Genomic DNA, 21,244 nt, shown 5'->3' with positions numbered 1-21,244 from the left:
TTCTCGGAGCAAAGGCAGCATTCAATGAGAGCTCCACTGGAGAGGATGAGATGCCCTTTTCTGTGTGCGATGAAGGATGGACAGAAGGGGGGATGGGGGGTTGGGGGGGAAAGAGAGAACGACGGAGCGAGAGAGAAAAACAATGAGGAAGAGAGGAAACTTTTCAGTCTGTATTTTCCATTCAAAGACGTTTTGACAGGGCAGAGCCCACTCTGTGGCGGGGAGTGGAGCCATTTTGAAGTCTCCTACCGGCAGCTTGAGGGAAGCGGGGAGCCAGAATAGATATATCTCGGGGCTGCCTTGGCTTTTTTTTCTTTTTTTTTCTTTCTACCACCACACTTTCTTTCCTGTTTTTGACAGCCAGCTCCGAATCGCCGAGCAGGTGTCTTCTTATTTTCTGCCGAAACAGTGGGACAGTGCACACAAACACTCCAGCGCTGTTCATAAACAGATAAACACACCGGCAGACCAGACAGACAGGCAAACACACACTCACACTTGCATATAAACATAGCAGTCAAGAAGTAACTATGCATTGGAAATGACTACCCTTCACACGTAATGTTTTCCACACTGAAGTTGAGGGAGGGCGCGAGAGAGAGGGGGACAATCTGGGACTATCCACACTGACACAAGACGAGTGTCACAAAAAAAAGAGCTCTGCTATTTTCACATTAATGCATGCAAATAACAGGCAGCCATTGACACGGGGGCAAGATTTAATATGCTCTGCGATTTTTAGGTCACAGGAAAAGGAGGGGTAATTCATCCTTATTATTCCCACAACAGATCCTAATAATGCGGCTAGTGTTGCATGCTCCGGCTGGAGGGCGGGTATAGGGGGGTGAGGAATTAGCAGGGTTATTGTGCCCAAACTTCCCTTTTAAGTGTCAGATTTCCAAGGCTCTTTCTCCCGCGACAAGAGCCGAGCTCATTGAGGATCGGCGGGTGGAGGGGAGGAGTGAGTGTTGACACTGGAATTATCACAATACAAGTTGCCTCGGACCACATTTGCTCCGAATCAATCCATTCATGGCGGACACAGCAGCGACCCTCATCCCCGTTGAAGAAAAGGGCCTCTGAATGACTCTTTGAGAGGGCCCCTTTTAAAGTTTGAGGGGCTTTTGAAAAGCATCGTGTCCCTTGTGTCACTGGTGTCAGTGATTAAGTTGTGACTGGGTGACTGACTGACTGGGCGGGGGCAGTGGTTTGGGGGGACTAATGCCTACAATGTATATGCCCCTTGTACTGATGGGGGTGATATGGGGTCAGCACTTCAAGTACGGTTCTTTTGAACCCTCTCAATTACAAGAATGAAATTAATAAAAAAAATAAAGCAAAAGTGTTAAAATGAAACTATGAAAAATAAATATAATAAAAATAAAAATAAAAAGAACATTAAATAAGACCAAATAAAACAAAATAAAAACTATTTTAAAAATGCCTGCATAAATTCATCATGCATAGCTGTAACTTGTTAGTACATTTAGTATATTTAGCCCAGTATGGACCAGATACCTGTCACCCGATTTGACTGTTATCAGATCATTTATATGTGCCTTATCAGTCGTTTTAAGCCTCATAGATGTGGGTCAGTAGGGGCCTGCTACACCTACTATGTTGTAAAAGTGAAAGCGAGAAACTTCAACACGTTGTAAAACTGAATGAGACGTTACGTTTTGTATAGGTTTAGGCAACAAAACTACAACTTCTTCAGGGTTTAGGCAATAAAACCACTTCGTTAAGTTTAGAGAAAATGTTGCGTTTTGGCTTAAAATAACTACGTTTGAAAAGTGAAAGTGAAACTTAAAGACAACTACACATTGTTGGTTTCACACGGGATGCAAAACCTAGCCACCTGGGTGAAAGTCCTGCGTTTTGTGTCCCATCCATCAGCTCCAACCAACATACCACATAGAGTTTCACGCCGTCTATACTACAGAGCCGGACTTCCACTTCTGCTCCTGTCATAATTACTACAGCTGCTAGAGGTCGTCTTCTTTCTATTCCTTCTTTCAGTGATCACCTATTTGAATAGATGATAACACCTAATAATGGGTGTAGTAGGCCCCTACTGACCCACATCTATAAACTTAATAACCACTGATAACGTCCATTTAATGACCTGATAACAGTCTAATCGGCTGGCCCTGTATATACAGTAACAATTTGACCTCTACTTTGGTTATTGTTTCTAAAGAGTATATATATATATATATATATATATTTCCATTGGGTTTTGGATTATTACAGAAAAGAAATTCTGTGGCAAACAAATGTTTATGCTACTTACACGTTTTGTTCAGTGAGATAATCTTCACAAATGAACACGACTTTATTGATTTTTGAAGCGTGAATGTAATCACCAGAAGTAAAAAGCTAACGTTAGGCTATAAATGAACTACACCGCGTTCACAGAGGTGTATACACAACGAGGCTGTAAAGACAGACGAGTCGGACTAATGACCTTTAATAGTCTCATTTAGCCACTTCTTAGCAACCGTCTTTTTTTAAGACCCGTAAAGTCTTCAAAATTCACGAGTGGAATATTTATTGATGTATTTTATATCATAGAACAAAACATTAAAATCTCTTTAGCTTGTGTTAACCACAGACCTTATTTCAGGCATCTAACTAAAAACCAATTCAAAAACCCCATTGACTTCGAGATGACCTGGAAGTGCTAAAATGCTAACTCATTTCTGGACTTTAGGACTCATTCCTGTAGCACTCTATCCCTGGCTCTTCTTCTACACATGTCAAAAAGTTTGCTTTAGTAAAACACAAAACCCTTATTTCTCCCAATGGTTAGCAAGTGCCTTACATGCTAGCCATTGGTGTGCATGTGAGTGGGTGGATGAACAAAAGCACTATATACATGCAGTTTTTGACACGTTTCGAGCCAAACGCAACCTCCAAATCCAGAATACAACCATGGATGTTCTAATAAATAGTGCAAACCAACAAGCTGCATCGCTCATGGTGTCAAATCAAGGTCAGCAATAATCCCACTGGATTTTACTTCCACTTTTTTTTTTAACTGAGCGAGAACAAGACACACTACTTCCCTTTCATATTCAAAGCATGGCGCCTATCCATTTTACCCCCTGTGACTACCTGAATGATCTGGGCGGTATTGAAACTTTCTGAACCAATTCTATTGTGTATTGTGATCTCTTCAAAAGTTCTTGCAAAGCCCAGGGGGAGAAGGCAGAACAAGGCGTCGGGAGTCCCAAAATAGCAACTCGCCAGAGGGAGTTGGAGAGAAAAGAGGCTCGCCGAGCTACACCATCACCACAGCACTGGACGCTTCTTCTCTCGGCGCCGTTGAGTCACTCCTTGTTGATGTTTCTCTCTAGCCGTTCAAAGTGGAGGATGCCGTGACATATTACCGCGAGGGCAGCACTACAAAGAGTCGCCTAAGAGTGGCCCGGCTGGCTGGCTGGCTGGCTGCCCGCCATTGGCTGACTTATAACACATTGTTGACGGATGGTTGTATTTCTCTCCTGAGGGCGTGCAATGCAGATAATACACAGCGGCGGGCTCCACGCAAGCTCAACTAGGGATAGTGACACACATCCACACAGCATACAAGGGAGAACCTACACATATGTATCGGAAGTGTGAATCAATGCTTGCACCCACACATGCAATAAGGATGCACACAGGAAGGCAGGAAGGAAGATAAGGACATACATAGATGCTATGTTAGGGGTTAGGCTCATTCCTCTAACATCAGGGGGTGTTGGCAGAATGTTGATAAGAGCGTGTGCGGTTTCTGTACTAACAACACTCTGATAGGAGAGACTGTAGTTCACTAAGAGGCACTGTCTAAAGCTTTTCAACCACATCTTCATGCCTCCATTTCACGCTCATAGATGCACACTGCAGACAGGAATAGCTCTATTATCTTCACTTTGCAAATAGCTACAAGGGGGAAGTGTTAATTACAGTCCAATAAAAAAAACAGATGCTGAAGAACTCAACAAAACCTCTGGTTTGGTGTTAATGGAAATTACTATTTCTTGACTTTTTTGGAATGTAGGCTTGTTTCCTGCTGCAGAATAGGTCGTGTTGAGAAGGTAACCCACCGATTGCAAAAAACTCTTGCGAGACTTGCTGCCCGATGACCTATCCTGACCATAACTATTCAAGATCAATGCCTAACCTTAACTATTCAAGGCCAACGCCTAACCTTAACCATTCAAGGTCAATGCCTAACCTTGACCATTCGAGGTCAATGCCCAACCTTAACCATACAAGGTCAATGCCTAACCTTAACCCTCCGAGGTCAATGCCTAACCTTAACCCTTCGAGGTCAATGCCTAACCTTAACTATTTGAGGTCAATGACTAACCATAACTATTCAAGGTCAATGCCTAACCCTAACCATTCAAGGTCAATGCCTAACTTTAACTATTCAAGGTCAATGCCTAACCTTAACCATTTGGGGTCAATGCCTATCGTTAACCATTTGACGTCAATACCTAACCTTAATCATTTCAGGTCAATGCCTAACCTTAACCATTCAAGGTCAATGCCTAACATTAACCATTCAAGGTCAATGCCTAACTTTAACTATTCGAGGTCAATGCCTAACCCTAATCATTTCAGGTCAATGCCTAACCTTAACTACTCAAGGTCAATGCTGAACCTTACCTAGTCGAGGTCAATGCCTAACCTTAACCATCTCATGAGAGTTTCACAACCTGTGGGTTACCTTCTAGACACAACCTGCAAAGTGCAAAGTCATAATTAATTGTGTACATTCACCCCCAAGTTCCGAACACCTGGTGGCTCAGCACCAACGAAAAAACACACACCGGCGTGATCCGTCAAGCACCCACTTCAAAGCGACAGAGTCTATTTACTGTGTTATTAACAGTCCAAGCAGCTCTCTCAACAGAGAGGAAAATGTGCTGAATTTCTTTGTAAATGTTTATGGATTGAAGAATAGAGTAATCCAGCTATCGTGGCATAACATTAATGTCTAGATAACAATTAATGCACATACAAAAATTGGAAAAAGACCATTAAGGAGATTTATGCATCCTGAATCCATAGTCCAACTGTTGCCATGCATAGTTTTTTCCCCAACTTTTGTGATGGGCTGAAAATAAAAACTAGATGGAGGATGGTGCAAAAATGAACCATTTTCAGAGTCACAGGATTTTCGTCTTACAGTTATACGTTTCTCACATTTCTCAAAACTAACTTTCACACTTATTTTTCACTTCTACACAGTCCAACTTCTTTGGAAAATCGTGGCCTCTCTTTTCAGATGAGATCTCTATGGGAATCAGCATCATCTCATGTTATACCAATAGTAAAGCGTGTTTATCATAAAATATGCTTTTGTGCAGTTGTATCTATGATTTCTTGTTTGTTTCTGTACAATATGCATAATCTCTATTTTCATTGTGGAAATGCTTGAACATGCAGCATTTCAAAGTCACATTCAATTTTGGTTGTGTCATCTGAAATCTCTTCAGAAAATAGACAAAAAATACCTGATGGCTTGCTGGAAAATTGCTAACATTGTGGTAACCCCGTCACAGCTGAATGCCAATTAGCAGGATTTTTCTGTCACAAAGGGAGGACTTTGCAGTCACGCGGTTTGAATGTGAGTTTTCAAAGCAACATGAGACATGTAAAAGAGCTCAACATTGGCCAAATCACCAGCATTCAAATTTCAAGAGCAGCGTCAGTCAAAAAAGAAGAAGAAAACTGTTTCTTATCTACTCCCCAGTGGAAGGCCACACCTCTTGTCTTTTAACCATTAACATATTTTTCTTAAGAGGCAACTACCATCCCAGTTAGACCAATCCGATCAAGGTAAGCTAATATTACCCTCACCTAAAGCCAACCCCTAACCAACATCCCCTTCATCAATCCACTTAGCTGCATCTGCAGTGTGCCGCTTCCAGCTCCCGATGCCAACATCCAACCACCAGCTCCTCCATCATCGCCAGCATCGAGATTCCACGCAGAGTCATAATGGTGGCGGCCAAGCTAGATCTCATCTCTGAGTTCATCCCTATAATTAGGCCTTCATCAACAATCACTAGATTCAGAAATAAGTCATTCTTTTCACAGTTATTTGACCAACCTTTGTGTCTTGAGTGTAGCATTCTACAGTGACTATTTTGACAAAGTTCTTGCACACCATGATGTCTTATTGACAGGTGAACAGGATCAAAAAAGTTGTACTCCCTTTATTAAAGGTATCCTGTGGAGTTTTTGACCACTAGCAGCGATGGAGCAATGTTTTTGTGAACACCATTTCCTGTGATGGATAGTTGGTGACTGTAACCTAAACCAACGTATCCTTACACAACAGTTCGTATAATATCTTAGGAAAAAGTGATTCCTCATTTTTTGTGTGTTTTCCTACGAATGTCAAGCGACATGTGACACATGTGCCGCTCGTTACTTGCATACATGCATACGTCTTTTCTAAATAAACTTCAGTCTTCACAGGAAACACCTTGGTTAGGTTTAGGCAACAAAACTACTTAGTTAGGTTTTGGAAAAGATCGTGGTTTGGGTTAAAATAACTCCGGAAGTGATGTAACATAAGTACAGAAGTTACATGACAAATAAATCAACGTCGACTTCTGGTTTCACACGGGGTACGAACAGCGGTTTCCTTGGTGAAATTCTGGTGTCTTTGGACCCCAGCCCAACCTCCTCCCTACGCAGAGGTCGTCGCTCTTTATACTTGCTGCTTCACGATTACGTGGATTACATACAAATTGATTTTGTGGGATCTATACAACTCACGCATTACTTTTTTTTACATATACTTTTTGAAGAGCAGTAAGTAAGCCATTTAGAAGCTGCTCGCACAAAATATCATCCAAGGGTTTTTATAGTCTTAACTGGATCAGTGGACCAATAGTATTTCTTTAGCCATCAAATTTCATAATCCAATCGTTAAAATTACTCTAAAACATATAATAATCTAAATTTGACTATGATATTCATGTGTTTTCTTTATGTTCCTCAAATTTAAAATGTATGTTTCCTTGCACTGCACAAACAATTTGTGGACTGTCAAAACAAGATGGTTTTTTTTTATCTTGGTAAGAGTGGTAGACTTAAAATGTTCTCTTACCTAAGAGAAAAGCAAAAATAAGAAAATATTGGTGAATCCCAGAAATCAATGGGTACTAACAAAATAAGACATAACTGTGGATATGGACAAAAGTAAGAGGAAATGTGTTCATATATCGCTTCCTGCATGAGGCCCAATGTGTTGGAAAGAAACACATTCAGTAAACATACCTTTTTTGTGAACACAAAAACCCCACAGGGTACCTTTAACCACCGTAATTAGTTTTAGCTTCTCAGTGTATGTGAATAAAATGGTACCAAGTCTACTGCTAAGTTGTAAAATATGTTCTCTACCAGTTTAATATACTAACACTTGTAATCTGCAATCCATCCAGTCATTACCTAACATTTGCATTAGATGTTTAAAATGCAAAAGATTCAGTCAGAAAATGACTTTTTGGGACAAAAAAAAAGGGAATAATGTATAACCTCTTATCAGGACTTGTTTTAATTCTGTGCTATCACTCATTGCGTGGGAGTATGATTCACTTTTTTTTTTTTTATAACATCTCGTTCTCAAAACACATCGTTTTCGCAGATGAGGTCTTTGTAACGGCGTCGAGTGCTTTCCCTAGCATCATTTTGGACCACTCATCCACTTCAGAGCGAGATCGATGCTACACAAAAGCAATGATAATGATTTTCAGTGATGATTGTGTAGCCTTGATCTTCATGGTTCTTATAGTAAACACTGTCTCAGAATCGCCTACGAGCTCAGCTCCACATTTGTATGTGGTTATTTCTGAAGGCCTTGGGACACATGCCGAGTTGTGATTGTTATTTCTTGTTTGATGCAGTGGATTCATACTGGCTTTTGCATATCAGGCTGTGGAGAAAGAACCATATGCTGAATGTGAATCTTTGGATGTTTTGATTTTTATTTAATTGCCTTCAGGGTTGATTCAAAATTTCCAATAAGAGAGGACTATCAGTGTGACTGTGTTTCATTTATTTTTGACATATACTACTTACTACTTTACTTTAACCACTGTAGTATATTATGATACGGTCGCAAACTGTTATAATTTACTTTTTAAACTCACATGTAACTATTTGTTACTGATTGTTTTGCCGTTTTAATGTCATATGTACATCATTTTGTACAACTTCCAATACATTTGTGCCAGTTTTAAAGGCGCAGTGTGTAGGGTTCAGCGGCATCTAGCGGTGCGGTTGCAGGTTGCAACCAACTGAAACTTTTCCCTAGTGCCAAGCGTGTAGGAGAACTATGGTGTCCAACACGAAAACGCAAAAATGCGCATGGCCCTATGTAGAGCCAGTGTTTGGTTTTGTCCATTTCGGGCTATGGTAGAAACATGGTGGCCGGCTCCATGAAGAAGACCCGCTCCGTATGTAGATATAAATTAAATGGCTCATTCTAAGGTAATGAAAACACAACAATTCTTATTTTCAAGTGATTATACACTAAATAAAACATTTCTGCTAATAGATCCCCCTAAATGCTACACACTGTTCCTTTAAGGTGAAACTGGGTCAGAATGGCTATATTTTAGTTTGGGTAAATAACCCAACAATAACTAAAAAATATAAAAATAACACTGACTCTGGATCGAAACAATCAACTGGTATGGGTCAAGCGCTACATTGACCCAAACTGGATTAACCCAGTGATTTCTTTGTGTGAACCTTATTCCTCATGAATCATACTAAATGTACCCAATGGGGTTAAATTGCATAACATTTGCTGAACAAAAACATAGTAATATTTATCATTCTGAGGGAAGTTTTAGCTGTGATAGAAACATACAATTTTAATTTGTGATAATCAAAACTGCCTCACTCAGGGTTGGCTTACGGCATAGGTCATATAGGTGGTCGCCTAGTGCGCCACCTTCTGGGGGGCGCTGGTCGCCCTATCTGAAAAAAAAGTAAATATATAAAAATAATAAAAAATGCTGGTCGGCGCCTTTCCTCATTTTCTGCATTGAGGTAACAAATGAACAAACACATTTGAAAAAAGAAAGAAATACACTTTTCGCCTCTTTAACTCTCTTTTCTGAAACTTTTTCTGGGGGCCCTGGTTTTTTTTTGGGGGGGGGGCACACCGCGCCATGTGTAACAGGGTCATTATGTACCCTATATCTATCTTGTTCTCTGGTTTTTATAATTACACAAAATGGATCTGGTTACAGTTCATTTTGACTGGGAGAACCTCCAAACTCCAGAATATGTGAGTGTGTATGTAAATAAGTTCAGAGCCCGTCCTCCTTCAATTCTTCTTCTGTGGTCCCTACTATAAATCCCCCTTTGCCTTTTTTGTACAATTATCCTGTGGAAGAGGAGCTGGAGTGGGCAGTATAGATTTAACATGGAGGTTCTGTTTCCCTATAGTGTTTATCAGAGAATAAACAGAGGCCAACTATAAAGAGATCACGGTGTCACGGCGTCTTTACTATCTGACCAACACAGCGCAGAAGTCCACCGGTTACACATGTGCATCACAACTGCCGGGTCAGGACATAAGATCGATAGACGGACATATGTCAAGAGGTGCAGATATCTAGTATTTTCACATTTTATTATAATGAAAATATCCCAGATGGCGGGGAGGCTCCAAATCCGAATTCTGCTTATAGGGCACCAAAAGGGCTAGAGCTGGCCCTGGCCTCACTACATTCATATCCAGCTTCAGGGCGATTGTGGCTCAGAGGGTAGAGCAGGTTGTCCACCAATCGGAAGGTCGGTGGTTCGATCCCCGGCTGCTCCGGGTCACATGTCGATGTGTCCTTGAGCAAGACACTTAACCCCAAATTGCTCCCAAAGGCATAGCCACCGGTGTGTGAATGAGTATTTAGATTAGATCCTGATGAGCAAAGTTGGCACCTTAGCAGCCTCTGCCATCAGTGTATGAATGGGTGAATGCTGACATGTAGTGTAAGGCGCTTTGAGTGGTCGGAAGACTAGAAAAGCGCTTTATAAATGCAAGTCCATTTACCATTTATTAAAGAACACATAACCTTCCCTATAATAAACTATATACCCTCACTATAATCAACCATTATTGTGTTTATCTATTATTTTGCATTACAAAGTTTGATTTTGAGTGAATATAATGAATGAAAAGGATGAAAAATGCACGTCCAGGCTTACAACATGCATGGATGTACCCTATATCTGCTGTACTTACATGTACAGTCTTTCTGAGGGGGGTTTGATTTTAATGTGACGATAGAGGGCGCTAGTAAGCAAGGATACAGCCACTGCTGGAATTCAGACAAGCAGTCTGAGAGAAAGATGCAGCTGCTGAGACTGGCTGCCTCTTCTCTTCTCCTCTCCTCTCCCACTCTGCCCATCACTCCTTCACTCATTCACTCACTGTAGAACATCAGATCACCGCACTGTCCTTATATACATATATTTAAAAACAGCAGAGCATCCAAGTTAGAGGAGGGTATATCCTCACGCACGCGCATTAAAGCACAAGTTTCTTCTCTTTTTTTTTTTGCACTTAACACACAGCAGTGCAAAATGCGCATAGTAGATGTGAATTCCTGCAAAAATGCGCTCACCTTTACACAGCACAGTGCACCCTTTGGGGAGGATTTTTACGCATGATGATTGTCACACATGCATGTTTGCTCAACACAGCACACACAAGTACTTAGACTATAACAGTATGTGGTATAGGAGGACACACACCGAAAGACACCGAGCACCGCTGCATGCATGTATGTGCCGGAGGAGAGGAGAGAGCACAGCCACTGGCGACCACACGCATTCATATTAGTAACCACGGAGAAACCACAGCACTGCGCACACTGACACACACAGCCAGCCAGCGTCCCGTGTCTTCTGTCCTGTAGCGGACGATCCAGCTGCTGCAAGACAGACAGGTGGACAGGAGATTTGGAACCATCGCATATCATAATAAAAGCATAACTTGTGTTGTGCGTAAAAGTTAAGCTTCTTGGCAAAGGCATCTCTTGCGGCAAAAAGCCAATCCCCGCATCACCACTACTACTACAAAATGAAATTTATAATACTATCCAATGTTTATTCTAAAATGCATTCAAATAGTCTTGTTTATCGGATGTCTCGACATATATAGGACCACAAAAGCATACATATGAAGCATCCGAACTGTGCTCACAAAGTGCCGATCCACGTCTTGAGAGAAAACGATCATAAAAACGATTATTATTATTATTATTATTATTATTATAAAGCATCTCCTTCCTCTAGTCTCTTTTTGTCAAATATTGTCTGCTGGTGTCTGGACCTGGAGATCCAGACCAAGTCCGACCCTGTTTACGTGCGCGCTGCTGAGGGGGAGAAGAAAACCGGTAGGGAGGAGGAGAGAGAGAGAGAGAGAGAGAGAGAGAGAGAGAGAGGGAGAGAGACTGCAATATCATTTGTGAATCCCTCTCAGAGTGCTGCAGATAGGGTGCTGCCAACACATGCGGCGCGTCTGCAGGTGAGGAGGGAACAAGAACGAGGCTGAATGTGGTTGGACACACACTGAGGAGGAATTCAACCAAAACGTTTCCTTAAAGAAAAAAGAAAAATAATAATAAGCTGCATCGGATATATAATTGTTTTGATTTTTCTTCCCTTTGCATTGTGGAGTTGCAAAAAAGGAAGAGAGAACTGTGCTGTCGTTGCAAGTGACTTGGAGGAAGAGAAGAGAGCAGCAAACCGGACAGGTAATTTTGGCTTCATATATTCACATCCTCGAGATATCGGAGAGTTTTGGAAACTGCGCGGGCATTTAAATGGACATATATCGTCGGACTGAGGAATATTGCAGCCTCACCATCCAAAAAAAAAGAGGAGATTCTAACCACAGACTGTGAGCACTTTCTGCTGCTGATATGATGCTCGGACTATACATTTTTTTTTGGCTTTTACGCGCATGAAATCCAAAGATCTGTGGGAGCGCACCGAGGTGAGTTGTTGATATCATTGCGCCTTTTTTTTTTAACTATATAACAAGGAAAGTAACATCCAGTGCTGGAGGAAGGAAGGAAGGAAGAAAAAAAAAAGCGCAGAGGAGAGCAGAGGAGAGCAGAGAGAGCTCCGTGCACTTGCTGCTTTTGCACTGCAGCAGCAGCAGGAGCGATGTAGGAAGGCGTCCGGAGGATGAAATGAAGTCTCCCGGATGATGAAGTCTCCGATTATGAAATTTTCTTCGCACATTTTGGGACTCTCCAGTAAGTGATTACATTTTTTTTTTTTTGGGACATTTTAAAAAAAAAAAATTAAAGTGGACATTTTTTTTTTTTTATCCAAGAAGGAGAGAACAATGAGGACTACTGGTGGTGCAGTGGACTATTTGTACTATTGCATGCTCATCCTGCAGCTGGTGCATCAGCCCGCCGCCAAGCAAGTGCTCAGGTACCGCTTGGCCGAGGAGGGACCCGCCGATGTCCGGGTGGGCAACGTGGCCGGCGACCTGGGCATCGTCGCCGGCTCCGGCGAGGTGACATTCACGCTGGAGTCGGGCTCCGATTTCTTCAAAATAGACAACATCACAGGTGAGCTCACCACCAACGAGAGGCGCATAGACCGCGAGAAACTGCAGCAGTGCCAGATGATATTCGATGAGAATGAGTGTTTTATAGATTTTGAAGTGTCAGTGATAGGTCCAGCTCAAAGCTGGGTCGACCTCTTTGAGGGGAAAGTCATCATATTAGATATAAATGACAACACCCCTTCTTTCCCATCCCCTGTCCTGACTCTGTCTGTGGAGGAGAACAGACCAATTGGTACTCTTTACCTGCTGCCCACAGCCACAGACAGAGACTTTGGCAGAAATGGAATAGAGCGATATGAGCTCATCCAGGACAATGGGGAGAACCTCAGGCGCTTGGGCTCCAATGGGGATTCATTCAACGGGAAGAGGAGGTTCGAGGAAGGGGCGAGCAGGAGCAGTGTCTTTGAACTGCAAGTTGCTGACACCACTGATGGAGAGAAGCAGCCCCAGCTCATCATTAAAGGGGCCCTTGATAGGGAACAGAGGGACTCCTATGAGCTCACGCTGCGCGTCCGGGATGGAGGAGATCCCCCTCGCTCCTCCCAGGCCATTCTCAGGGTGATGATCACCGATGTGAATGACAACAGCCCTCGCTTCGAGAAGAGCGTGTACGAGGCCGACCTGCCGGAGAACAGCTCCCCCGGCGCCCCCATACTGCAGCTGAAGGCGGCCGACGCAGACGTGGGGGTTAACGGTCAAATCGAGTATGTGTTCGGGGCGGCCACGGAGTCGGTGAGGAGGCTGCTGAGGTTGGACGAGAGCACGGGGTGGCTGAGTGTGTTGCACCGCATCGACCGCGAGGAAGTGAGCCAACTGAGGTTCACGGTAATGGCCCGTGACCGAGGCCAGCCGCCCAAAATGGACAAGGCCACTGTGGTGTTGAACATCAAGGATGAGAACGACAACGTCCCTGCTATTGAGATAAGGAAAATTGGACGCATTTTCTTGAAAGATGGCATAGCCAACGTGGCAGAGGACGTGGTGGTGGACACACCCATCGCCTTGGTTCAGGTGTCGGACCGCGACCAGGGGGAGAATGGCATTGTGACATGCACAGTGGTGGGGGATGTTCCCTTTCAGCTCAAACCGGCCAGCGAGATGGAGGGCGAGCAGAATAAAAAGAAGTATTTCCTGCACACGTCTGCGCCGCTGGACTATGAGGCCCAGCAGGAATACAATGTGGTCATAGTGGCTGTGGACTCTGGAAGCCCCAGTCTGGCGAGCAACAACTCTCTTATCGTCAAAGTGGGCGACACCAACGACAACCCTCCTATCTTCAGCCAGAATGTAGTAACGGTGTCGTTTCCGGAAAACAATGCCCCCGGCGAGAGGGTGACAACGGTGGCAGCCATCGACGCAGATAGTGGGAAGAATGCTGAAATAGCTTATTCCCTAGACTCATCGGTAAATGGGATTTTCTCTATCGATGCAGACAGTGGAGACATCCGAGTAAACACCATTCTGGATAGAGAGCAAACGGAGCGCTATGAATTCAAAGTGATAGCCAAAGATAAGGGCGGAAGCACTCTACAGGGCTCCGCAACAGTAGTCGTCCTCGTGGCGGACAAGAACGACAACGAACCAAAGTTCATGCAGGATGTGTTCACCTTCTACGTCAAAGAGAACCTCGAGCCAAACAGCCCGGTCGGCATGGTCACGGTCATTGATGCAGATAAAGGCCAAAATGCAGAGATGAGTCTTTTCATCGAGGAGGAGGAGGAAATCTTTTCTATCGAGAACGACACTGGGACTATTTTCTCCACCCTGTCCTTCGACAGGGAGCAGAAAACCACATACACGTTCCGCGTCAAGGCCGTGGACGGCGGCGATCCTCCCAGATCGGCCACCGCCACGGTTTCTCTCTTTGTCATGGATGAAAATGACAACGCACCAACTGTCACTTTCCCAATCAACAGCTCCTACACCCTCCTCCCCCCATCCAGTAACATCAGAACAGTAGTCAGAACGGTCATAGCCACCGATACCGACACCGGCATCAACGCAGACCTGACCTACAGCATCATTGGGGGGAACCCCTTCAGGCTGTTTGAGATCGATGGGGGCACCGGGGTCATTTCGCTGGTGGGGAAGTTGGAGCTGAAGCACTACGGCCTCCACAGACTAGTGGTCCAGGTGAACGACAGTGGCCAGCCTTCACAGAGCACCACCACGCTAGTTCACGTGTACGTTAACGAGACACTGTCCAATTCCACAGTTGTGGACACCCAGGTGGCTAAGAGCCTGAGCACGTCCCTCAACACCAACATTGCCGGTGACCCCAACTATGATCTAAGCAAACAGCGGCTAAGCATTGTAATCGGAGTAGTTTCGGGCATCATGACGGTCATCCTCATTATCTTAATCGTCGTCATGGCCCGTTACTGCCGCCCAAAGAACAAGAATGGCTACGAGGCCGGCAAGAAGGACCACGAAGACTTCTTCACGCCGCAGCAGCACGACAAGTCAAAGAAGCCCAAGAAAGACAAGAAGAAGCAGAAGTCCAAACAGCCGCTCTACAGCAGCATCGTCACCGTAGAGGCCTCCAAACCCAACGGGCAGCGCTACGACGGCGTCAACGAGAAGCTGTCGGACAGTCCCGGCATGGGCCGCTACCGTTCGGTCAACGGAGGGCCGGGCAGCCCAGATCTGGCACGGCACTACAAGTCCAGTTCGCCGCTTCCCACTGTCCAGCTTCACCCGCAGTCGCCGACAGCTGGAAAAAAGCACCAGGCAGTTCAGGACCTGCCCCCTGCCAACACCTTTGTTGGCACCGGAGATAACATATCCCTTGGATCTGACCACTGCTCTGAATACAGCAGTCAAACTATCAACAAGTACAACAAACAGGTAAGAAGACACGTCTCCATGTTCCTTTTTTTTTTTTTTTTCTCCCCCCCCTCCACCACTCTTAAATGTCTTCTGTTTCTTCCTCTTAGCGTTCTCTCCGCCATAATGCTTTCTGACAGGGCTAGTCTCAGTAGTCTTGTTGCCTTTATGGTGCTAATGTGTGTCAAGTTAGCGGCATTGATCTGTTTTGGTTTGGAGTGCCATTCACATGTGATATTGAAAGGGACGAGAAAGGTTTAGATTAGCTTACGAAGGGGTAGGGGGGATTGTTACCACTCGATCAAACGCGTTCCAACTTTTTCCCCCCCTTTTATCCCGGCATGTGTTGAGGCTGCCTTTTCCGTCTGCGGTGTCACATCTGCTAACCTTCGCAAATATGTGTCGGAGTGTTGTAGACAGCTCACATAAGGGTTTGGTTTGCAGTTATTTTATCCCAGAGGGGAGCACGCCAGGGGCCGGCTAAACTCCCCCCCACCACCCCCTTAGCCATGTCAAGCCCTGCCCTGCACCTCTTGTCTGTGACAAGGCCGCCTTGTGAAAGAGAGAGAGAAAACACAAAAGAGAGAAAGGTAGATGTAGGGCGAATGCAGCACAAACATGGGCTTTGTGAGTCAGTTTTACAGTCACGGCTTGAGTATGAACATCTGGCCAGGAAGGCATATTAACATTCCTCCGCACTTCGGGGTCTGCATCAATTCATTGACCTCGCGGCGAAATTGGACGTTTTTATACCACCTCCCATATTGTGCCTCGTCTCCTTTTACTCCCTTTATCCGCTCCCTCGTATATAAATGTCTGCCATCTTCTACCTGCTTTTTCTTCCACTCTCCTCCACACCCTCCAGCTCCAGCTTTGTGTTTTTTCTCTTTTCCTTCTTCCTCCCAGTAAATCTTCCATTTGCAGTGCTGGGAAGAGAAAAAAAAGGTGTGGGTGGCATGATGTGATATTCAAATGTGGGCTTTTATCAGTTCAGTTTATATATATATATTTTTTTTGGCTGTTTTCCCCCCCCCCGCTGTGATGTGCAACAACAGCAAGAAACAAAGTTAATACATAATGAAGTCAGCTGATTTGCGTTTTTCAGGGAAAAAGAACACTATTGTTTTATGTGTTTTCCGTGGCAGTCTAATGAATTATTGATCTTTCTTTTACCTGGTGTCAGCACTACACTTTTAGAAAACCTGGAGTGCTGTTTTCTCTCAGCTGGATTGTTACCTTTTTTCCCTCCATTTTCTGGTTTTTGATTTCCTCTTTCTTTTTTTACTCGAGGTATCTCTTTGTTCACGTTCTTATTATTCAATGCCCACTGTCACCCCTCAAACTCTCCTTCGGCCCTGTGTAGTACATCCTTGCATGCCTTGCATACCCCCTCTGTATTCCTTTTTCTCTCCGTTTTTTGCAGCCTTCGCCACATCATACCCTTTACAATGGTGCTCTCTGCCTTTTTTACTTGCAGCGGTTTCTTCTTAAATCTCCACTCATCTCTTTATATCCCTCTCCCCCTCCCTCTTGCTGTTACTCCCCTCAAATCATTTCACTCCCCTTTTTTACTTCTTCTTCTCTTCCCTCTGCTCTGTCTCTAACAGCTTCTAATATGGTGTATTCACTGAGCTGCTTCCCAGAGTGTGAGGAGTGCTGTTGCTTTCGGATGTCTCCTGCATAATTAAAAGGGCACTCTATTTGCTGCTGCGGCAGCAGCATGTATTGTGTGTCACTATGCTCCACTTATATAATTATTTATTTACTCTCTACATTAATGCTGTGGTAACTTTTATGGACTGTGCGTTTGTTAGCAGGCAGTGTCATGGGAGAAACCATAATGCACAAAGAGTCTTTTCTTGTGATTCTTTGGGGCATTTAAATTGTAATAGTGAAGCAAGTGTTTACTGGTCTACTGGGCAATGTCATCTATGTGTATTGTGGCCTGTTAGGTGTTTAATATACAATAGCTAGCAGGTATTCAAATTGCCTTTTATATCCCACGGGCTCAGTAAATACTCACTGTTGATGCATTATGTTGATGTGAATAAAAGGGGTGAAATTTAATGGTCGCACAAGAGAGCTAATTGAAGAGAAGGTGTGTGTTTGTGTGCTCCGATTATGTGACATTAAACAGCCACCTCTGTATTAGAGTAAAGTAGCGAAGCGGTCATGCTCTCGATTTTAGGGACGGCGAGAAAATATTCCGCCGTCACATAAGTGCCACTACAGCTTAAAGACATAATAAAACACTCAAGGGCACTCGTGTTCCCCCAGTTAAGGGAACAATTTGTGCAAAATCTGGATTAGTGGGAGTACCAGTGACATTATATTTGTATTTTTCTTAGAGTTTAGTTTCTTTCTTGAGATTTATTCCTATTGCAGAGGTTATATTTAAATGTGTTTTTACACACATGTGGCCACAAGTGAGGGATGTGTAAGATTAATGATGAGGGATGTTTTTCATTGTGTGCCCATATACACTCCCTCGCCCACAAAACCCTTCCCTTTCACCACTCCCTCTCTTTTTTGTCCGTCTCTGGGAAGAGATAGAGACAGGCACAAGAAAGACGGCCCTGTTAGCGGCGTAGAGAATGGCCCCTACTGTTTCACAAGGGACTCAGGGGGGTCGGGGTGGAAAGAAGAAGAAGAAGAGAAAGACGGGGAAAGGGAGAGAATAGTGCTGACCATTGACTGTAATCTCTTGAGGTATCGGGTTCCATCTTTCCTCACTCTCGTCGCCTACCCAATCTTACAAAAAACTGCGCAGGCAACCTGCTCGGGCAGGTAACCAGGCAACTGAGGGAGTTAATCGGCGAGGCGAGCCTTTCTTTTTTAGCCCATCAGACATTTAAACAGTCATTAAGCCGATCTAGCAGTGAGGGAGAAGCCCTGTTGAGGCTCGATCAGGAGGGGCAACAGACTTGACATTTCATCTCTTTCTGTAACTCCATTGATCGGGACTCCTTCATATTTCTTCCTGTTTTTTTTCCGCCGGCTACATTACACTCCGCTCCGTAGTCCGATCCTTACATCTGAAGGCTGATGAGTAGTGCGTGCACTTAACAGAACACTTAACTGTATTACTTTTGGCAGTAGCTTCTGTTGCATCCAGTGCCAGAAAATAATGCTGTCCGACCGTAATGTAGTGAGGAATGAAATCACTTAGCCGCCGAATTAGCACGAGCCATCAGCTTTTGTTTTATCGTTGCACTTCAAAGCGCCACTCGTTGCCCAGGTGGATCACTTTTAATCAGCGGTGAGCCACAGCAGCTTGTATTCTGTGCTCTCGCGGCGTTTAGCCCCTCAGGGCAGGCAGAGCACCCGGTCCAGACTCTTATAGCAGGTTATCCTGCCTCGGGGCTGATGCAGCAGGCAGAACTGGACGTTGTCCTTACCCAAGCCCTCCCGGTGTTCACCACCCGTGCTCTGGCCAGCTGTTCCTCCCGCCGCGTTATTGTAACCGCGACCTCTTCAAAACGCGAGATGAATACAAGCCGGAGGAGCATCTGATTTGCATAGGGCAAATCCTCGCCCCGGCCAAACAATATCACCATGCAAATGGAGGTCACCTGGTTGGTGTTTGTAGCCAAAACATAGATTGCCCTTCAGGCTCCCAGGCACATCAGGAAACCAATATGGAAATGCGGTGCTTTGCCTCTCTCGGCCTCATTTGTTTTAACCTACAAAATGTAGCTGCGTTAAACACCTACGAGAAGCCACAACTGACCTAATTGAGGTGTCTTCAGTTTGATAGGAACACCTGTGCACAGGATTGCGCAATCATGTCCGAAACCTCTGTGTGCTTTTCTTTGGGCAGTCATCACCACTTAATCCCCCCGATGGCACGATTTGATCTGTGAAACTGTTGTTGTCACTCATTGAGCTCAATAATGTAATTACTAGATAAGAGGTTCCACGGGAGTTTTAACAATGTTTGGTCATCCCCCCACCCTCCACGGCTGCTAATACAGGTCAGCTTATTTTCTCGGAGAAAGCAGAGAAAGTAGTAACTTTTCTTAATCATCATCATTTAAAACTGTCAGTATATCCTGACAGTAGTGCATGAGACAGAAAAAAAGCACATTCCTCTGCCTCCTGTGCTCCCTAATGGCATTTGCAAGATTTCAACGTGCCGGAAGGAAAACAACCAATCAGAGCCGAGCTGTCTCTAAAGCAGATGTCAATCGCCGCTATTAATCGCCTTAAATGTTTTCATAAACATATTTTAGTGCACTGTTTATCTGTAAAATGAGAAAGTTCTCTCCGGTTGGTGGGCGGTCCTTGGTTTTCAACATGGCGGTTGGGTCACAAAGTTTCCTATTTTACAGCTAAACAGTTCACTATGAGATGTTTCTGAAAACTAGGGCTGTCAAAGTTAACACAATAATAACACATTAATACAATCGATCTTTCGGAGGTTGTAGCAGCCTCGGTTTTAAGGTTAGAGTGAAGATCCGGTTATCATATGAAATTTTGGCGAGGAAAAAACTGTCATGGCCATTTTCAAAGGGCTCCCTTGACCTCTGACCTCAAGATATGTGAATGAAAATGGGTTCTGTGGGTACCCACGAGTCTCCCCTTTACAGACATGCCCACTTTATGATAATCACATGCAGTTTGGGGCAAGTCATAGTCAAGTCAGCACGCTGACACACTGACAGCTGTTGTTGCCTGTTGGGCTGCAGTTTGCCATGTTATGATTTGAGCATATTTTTTTTATGCTAAATGCAGTACCTGTGAGGGTTTCTGGACAATATCTGTCTTTTTTGTGTTGTTAATTGATTTCCAATAATAAATATATACATAAATTTGCATAGAAAAAAGCGTATTTGCCCACTCCCATGTTGATAAGAGTATAAAAAACTTCACAAATCTCCCTTTATGGCACATTTTGAACAGATAAAAACTGTGCGATTAATCGCACACTATTTTGATCAATTGACAGCCCTACTGACAACATTTGTGGAGAGAAATTGGCATTACAGTAACATCATCTTGATTCATCATTTGATCAGCGCTCAGTGCTTGATCGGAGTTCAAACTGTCTTGCTGAACAAAACGTGCAAGTATCATTAACGTTTGTTTGCCACGGAGCTTATTTTCTGCAAATAATCCAAAACTCAATGGAAAAATACCATTGGCTTTTTGTCGAGGGAACCCAGGGGGGATGATAACTTCCATGTTGGCCTACAAAAATACGTCATCCCTGTAGTACTTTATTAGGAGCACACAGAGGAGCATTTCACAGATTATCTGTCTCATGTACTACTGTCAGGATATAGTGATTGTTTTATAAATATAACATTTGACCATATTTGCTCAAAGTTACTGACTGCAGCTTTAAATCTGACTTTCTATATCAGTAAGTTGCAAAGTCAGTGGAAGCAACCTGCTCATTATCACACTAGAATAAGTATGAAAACAGTTTTTATAGCAATTTAACTGCATACCAGGATGAGGTGCCAAAGGTGAAACACAATCTGGAAATCTTGCATTTAGTAAGAAATGAGATTATGTGCAATGAGCTGGTTTGTTTATTGCCACATTATTATTAGCGCTTGCCCTTTTTGTGCGGCGCCTCGTTCCGCCGACTGTGGCTAATTTGATCAAAATTGTTTTGGATCTATTACGGCTTAATTCAATCTACGGCTGCTCGGGCTGCTGCTCGGGCTTTTGTTGTTTATGTTCTGAAAGGAAAAATGGAAGGAGTAAAGAGTGCACAGTAATACTCGTGAAATTGCAGCGGGCAGCATTTTCTGGTATAATTTGGTTTGGTGATTTGAATGCATTCGCTCTGAGGCAATT

The 21,244-nt window shown here is 43.9% G+C and overlaps 1 protein-coding gene across 6 annotated transcripts in view; it reads left to right on the top strand.

Moving 5' to 3' along the window:
- Positions 1-11,493: 11,493 nt before the first annotated feature.
- The window catches only part of pcdh7b (protocadherin 7b), a 125,548-nt gene continuing 115,797 nt past the window's right edge, over positions 11,494-21,244 (top strand). For 4 of the 6 annotated variants that reach the window (XM_074623030.1, XM_074623029.1, XM_074623033.1 and 1 more), the window contains exon 1: positions 11,495-15,457. In XM_074623030.1, coding sequence (XP_074479131.1) covers positions 12,380-15,457 — 3,078 coding nt within the window. In that variant the 5' untranslated portion in view covers positions 11,495-12,379. Of the gene's footprint in view, positions 15,458-21,244 lie in introns of all 6 variants that reach the window. The other 2 variants (XM_074623031.1, XM_074623034.1) reach the window with 1 other exon arrangement.

Source organism: Sebastes fasciatus, chromosome 22, assembly GCF_043250625.1.
Source record: "Sebastes fasciatus isolate fSebFas1 chromosome 22, fSebFas1.pri, whole genome shotgun sequence".
NCBI classification, from domain to species: domain Eukaryota; kingdom Metazoa; phylum Chordata; class Actinopteri; order Perciformes; family Sebastidae; genus Sebastes; species Sebastes fasciatus.
The sequence above is the reverse complement of the archived record's forward strand: the minus strand, read 5'-3'. Positions and strand labels throughout refer to the sequence as shown.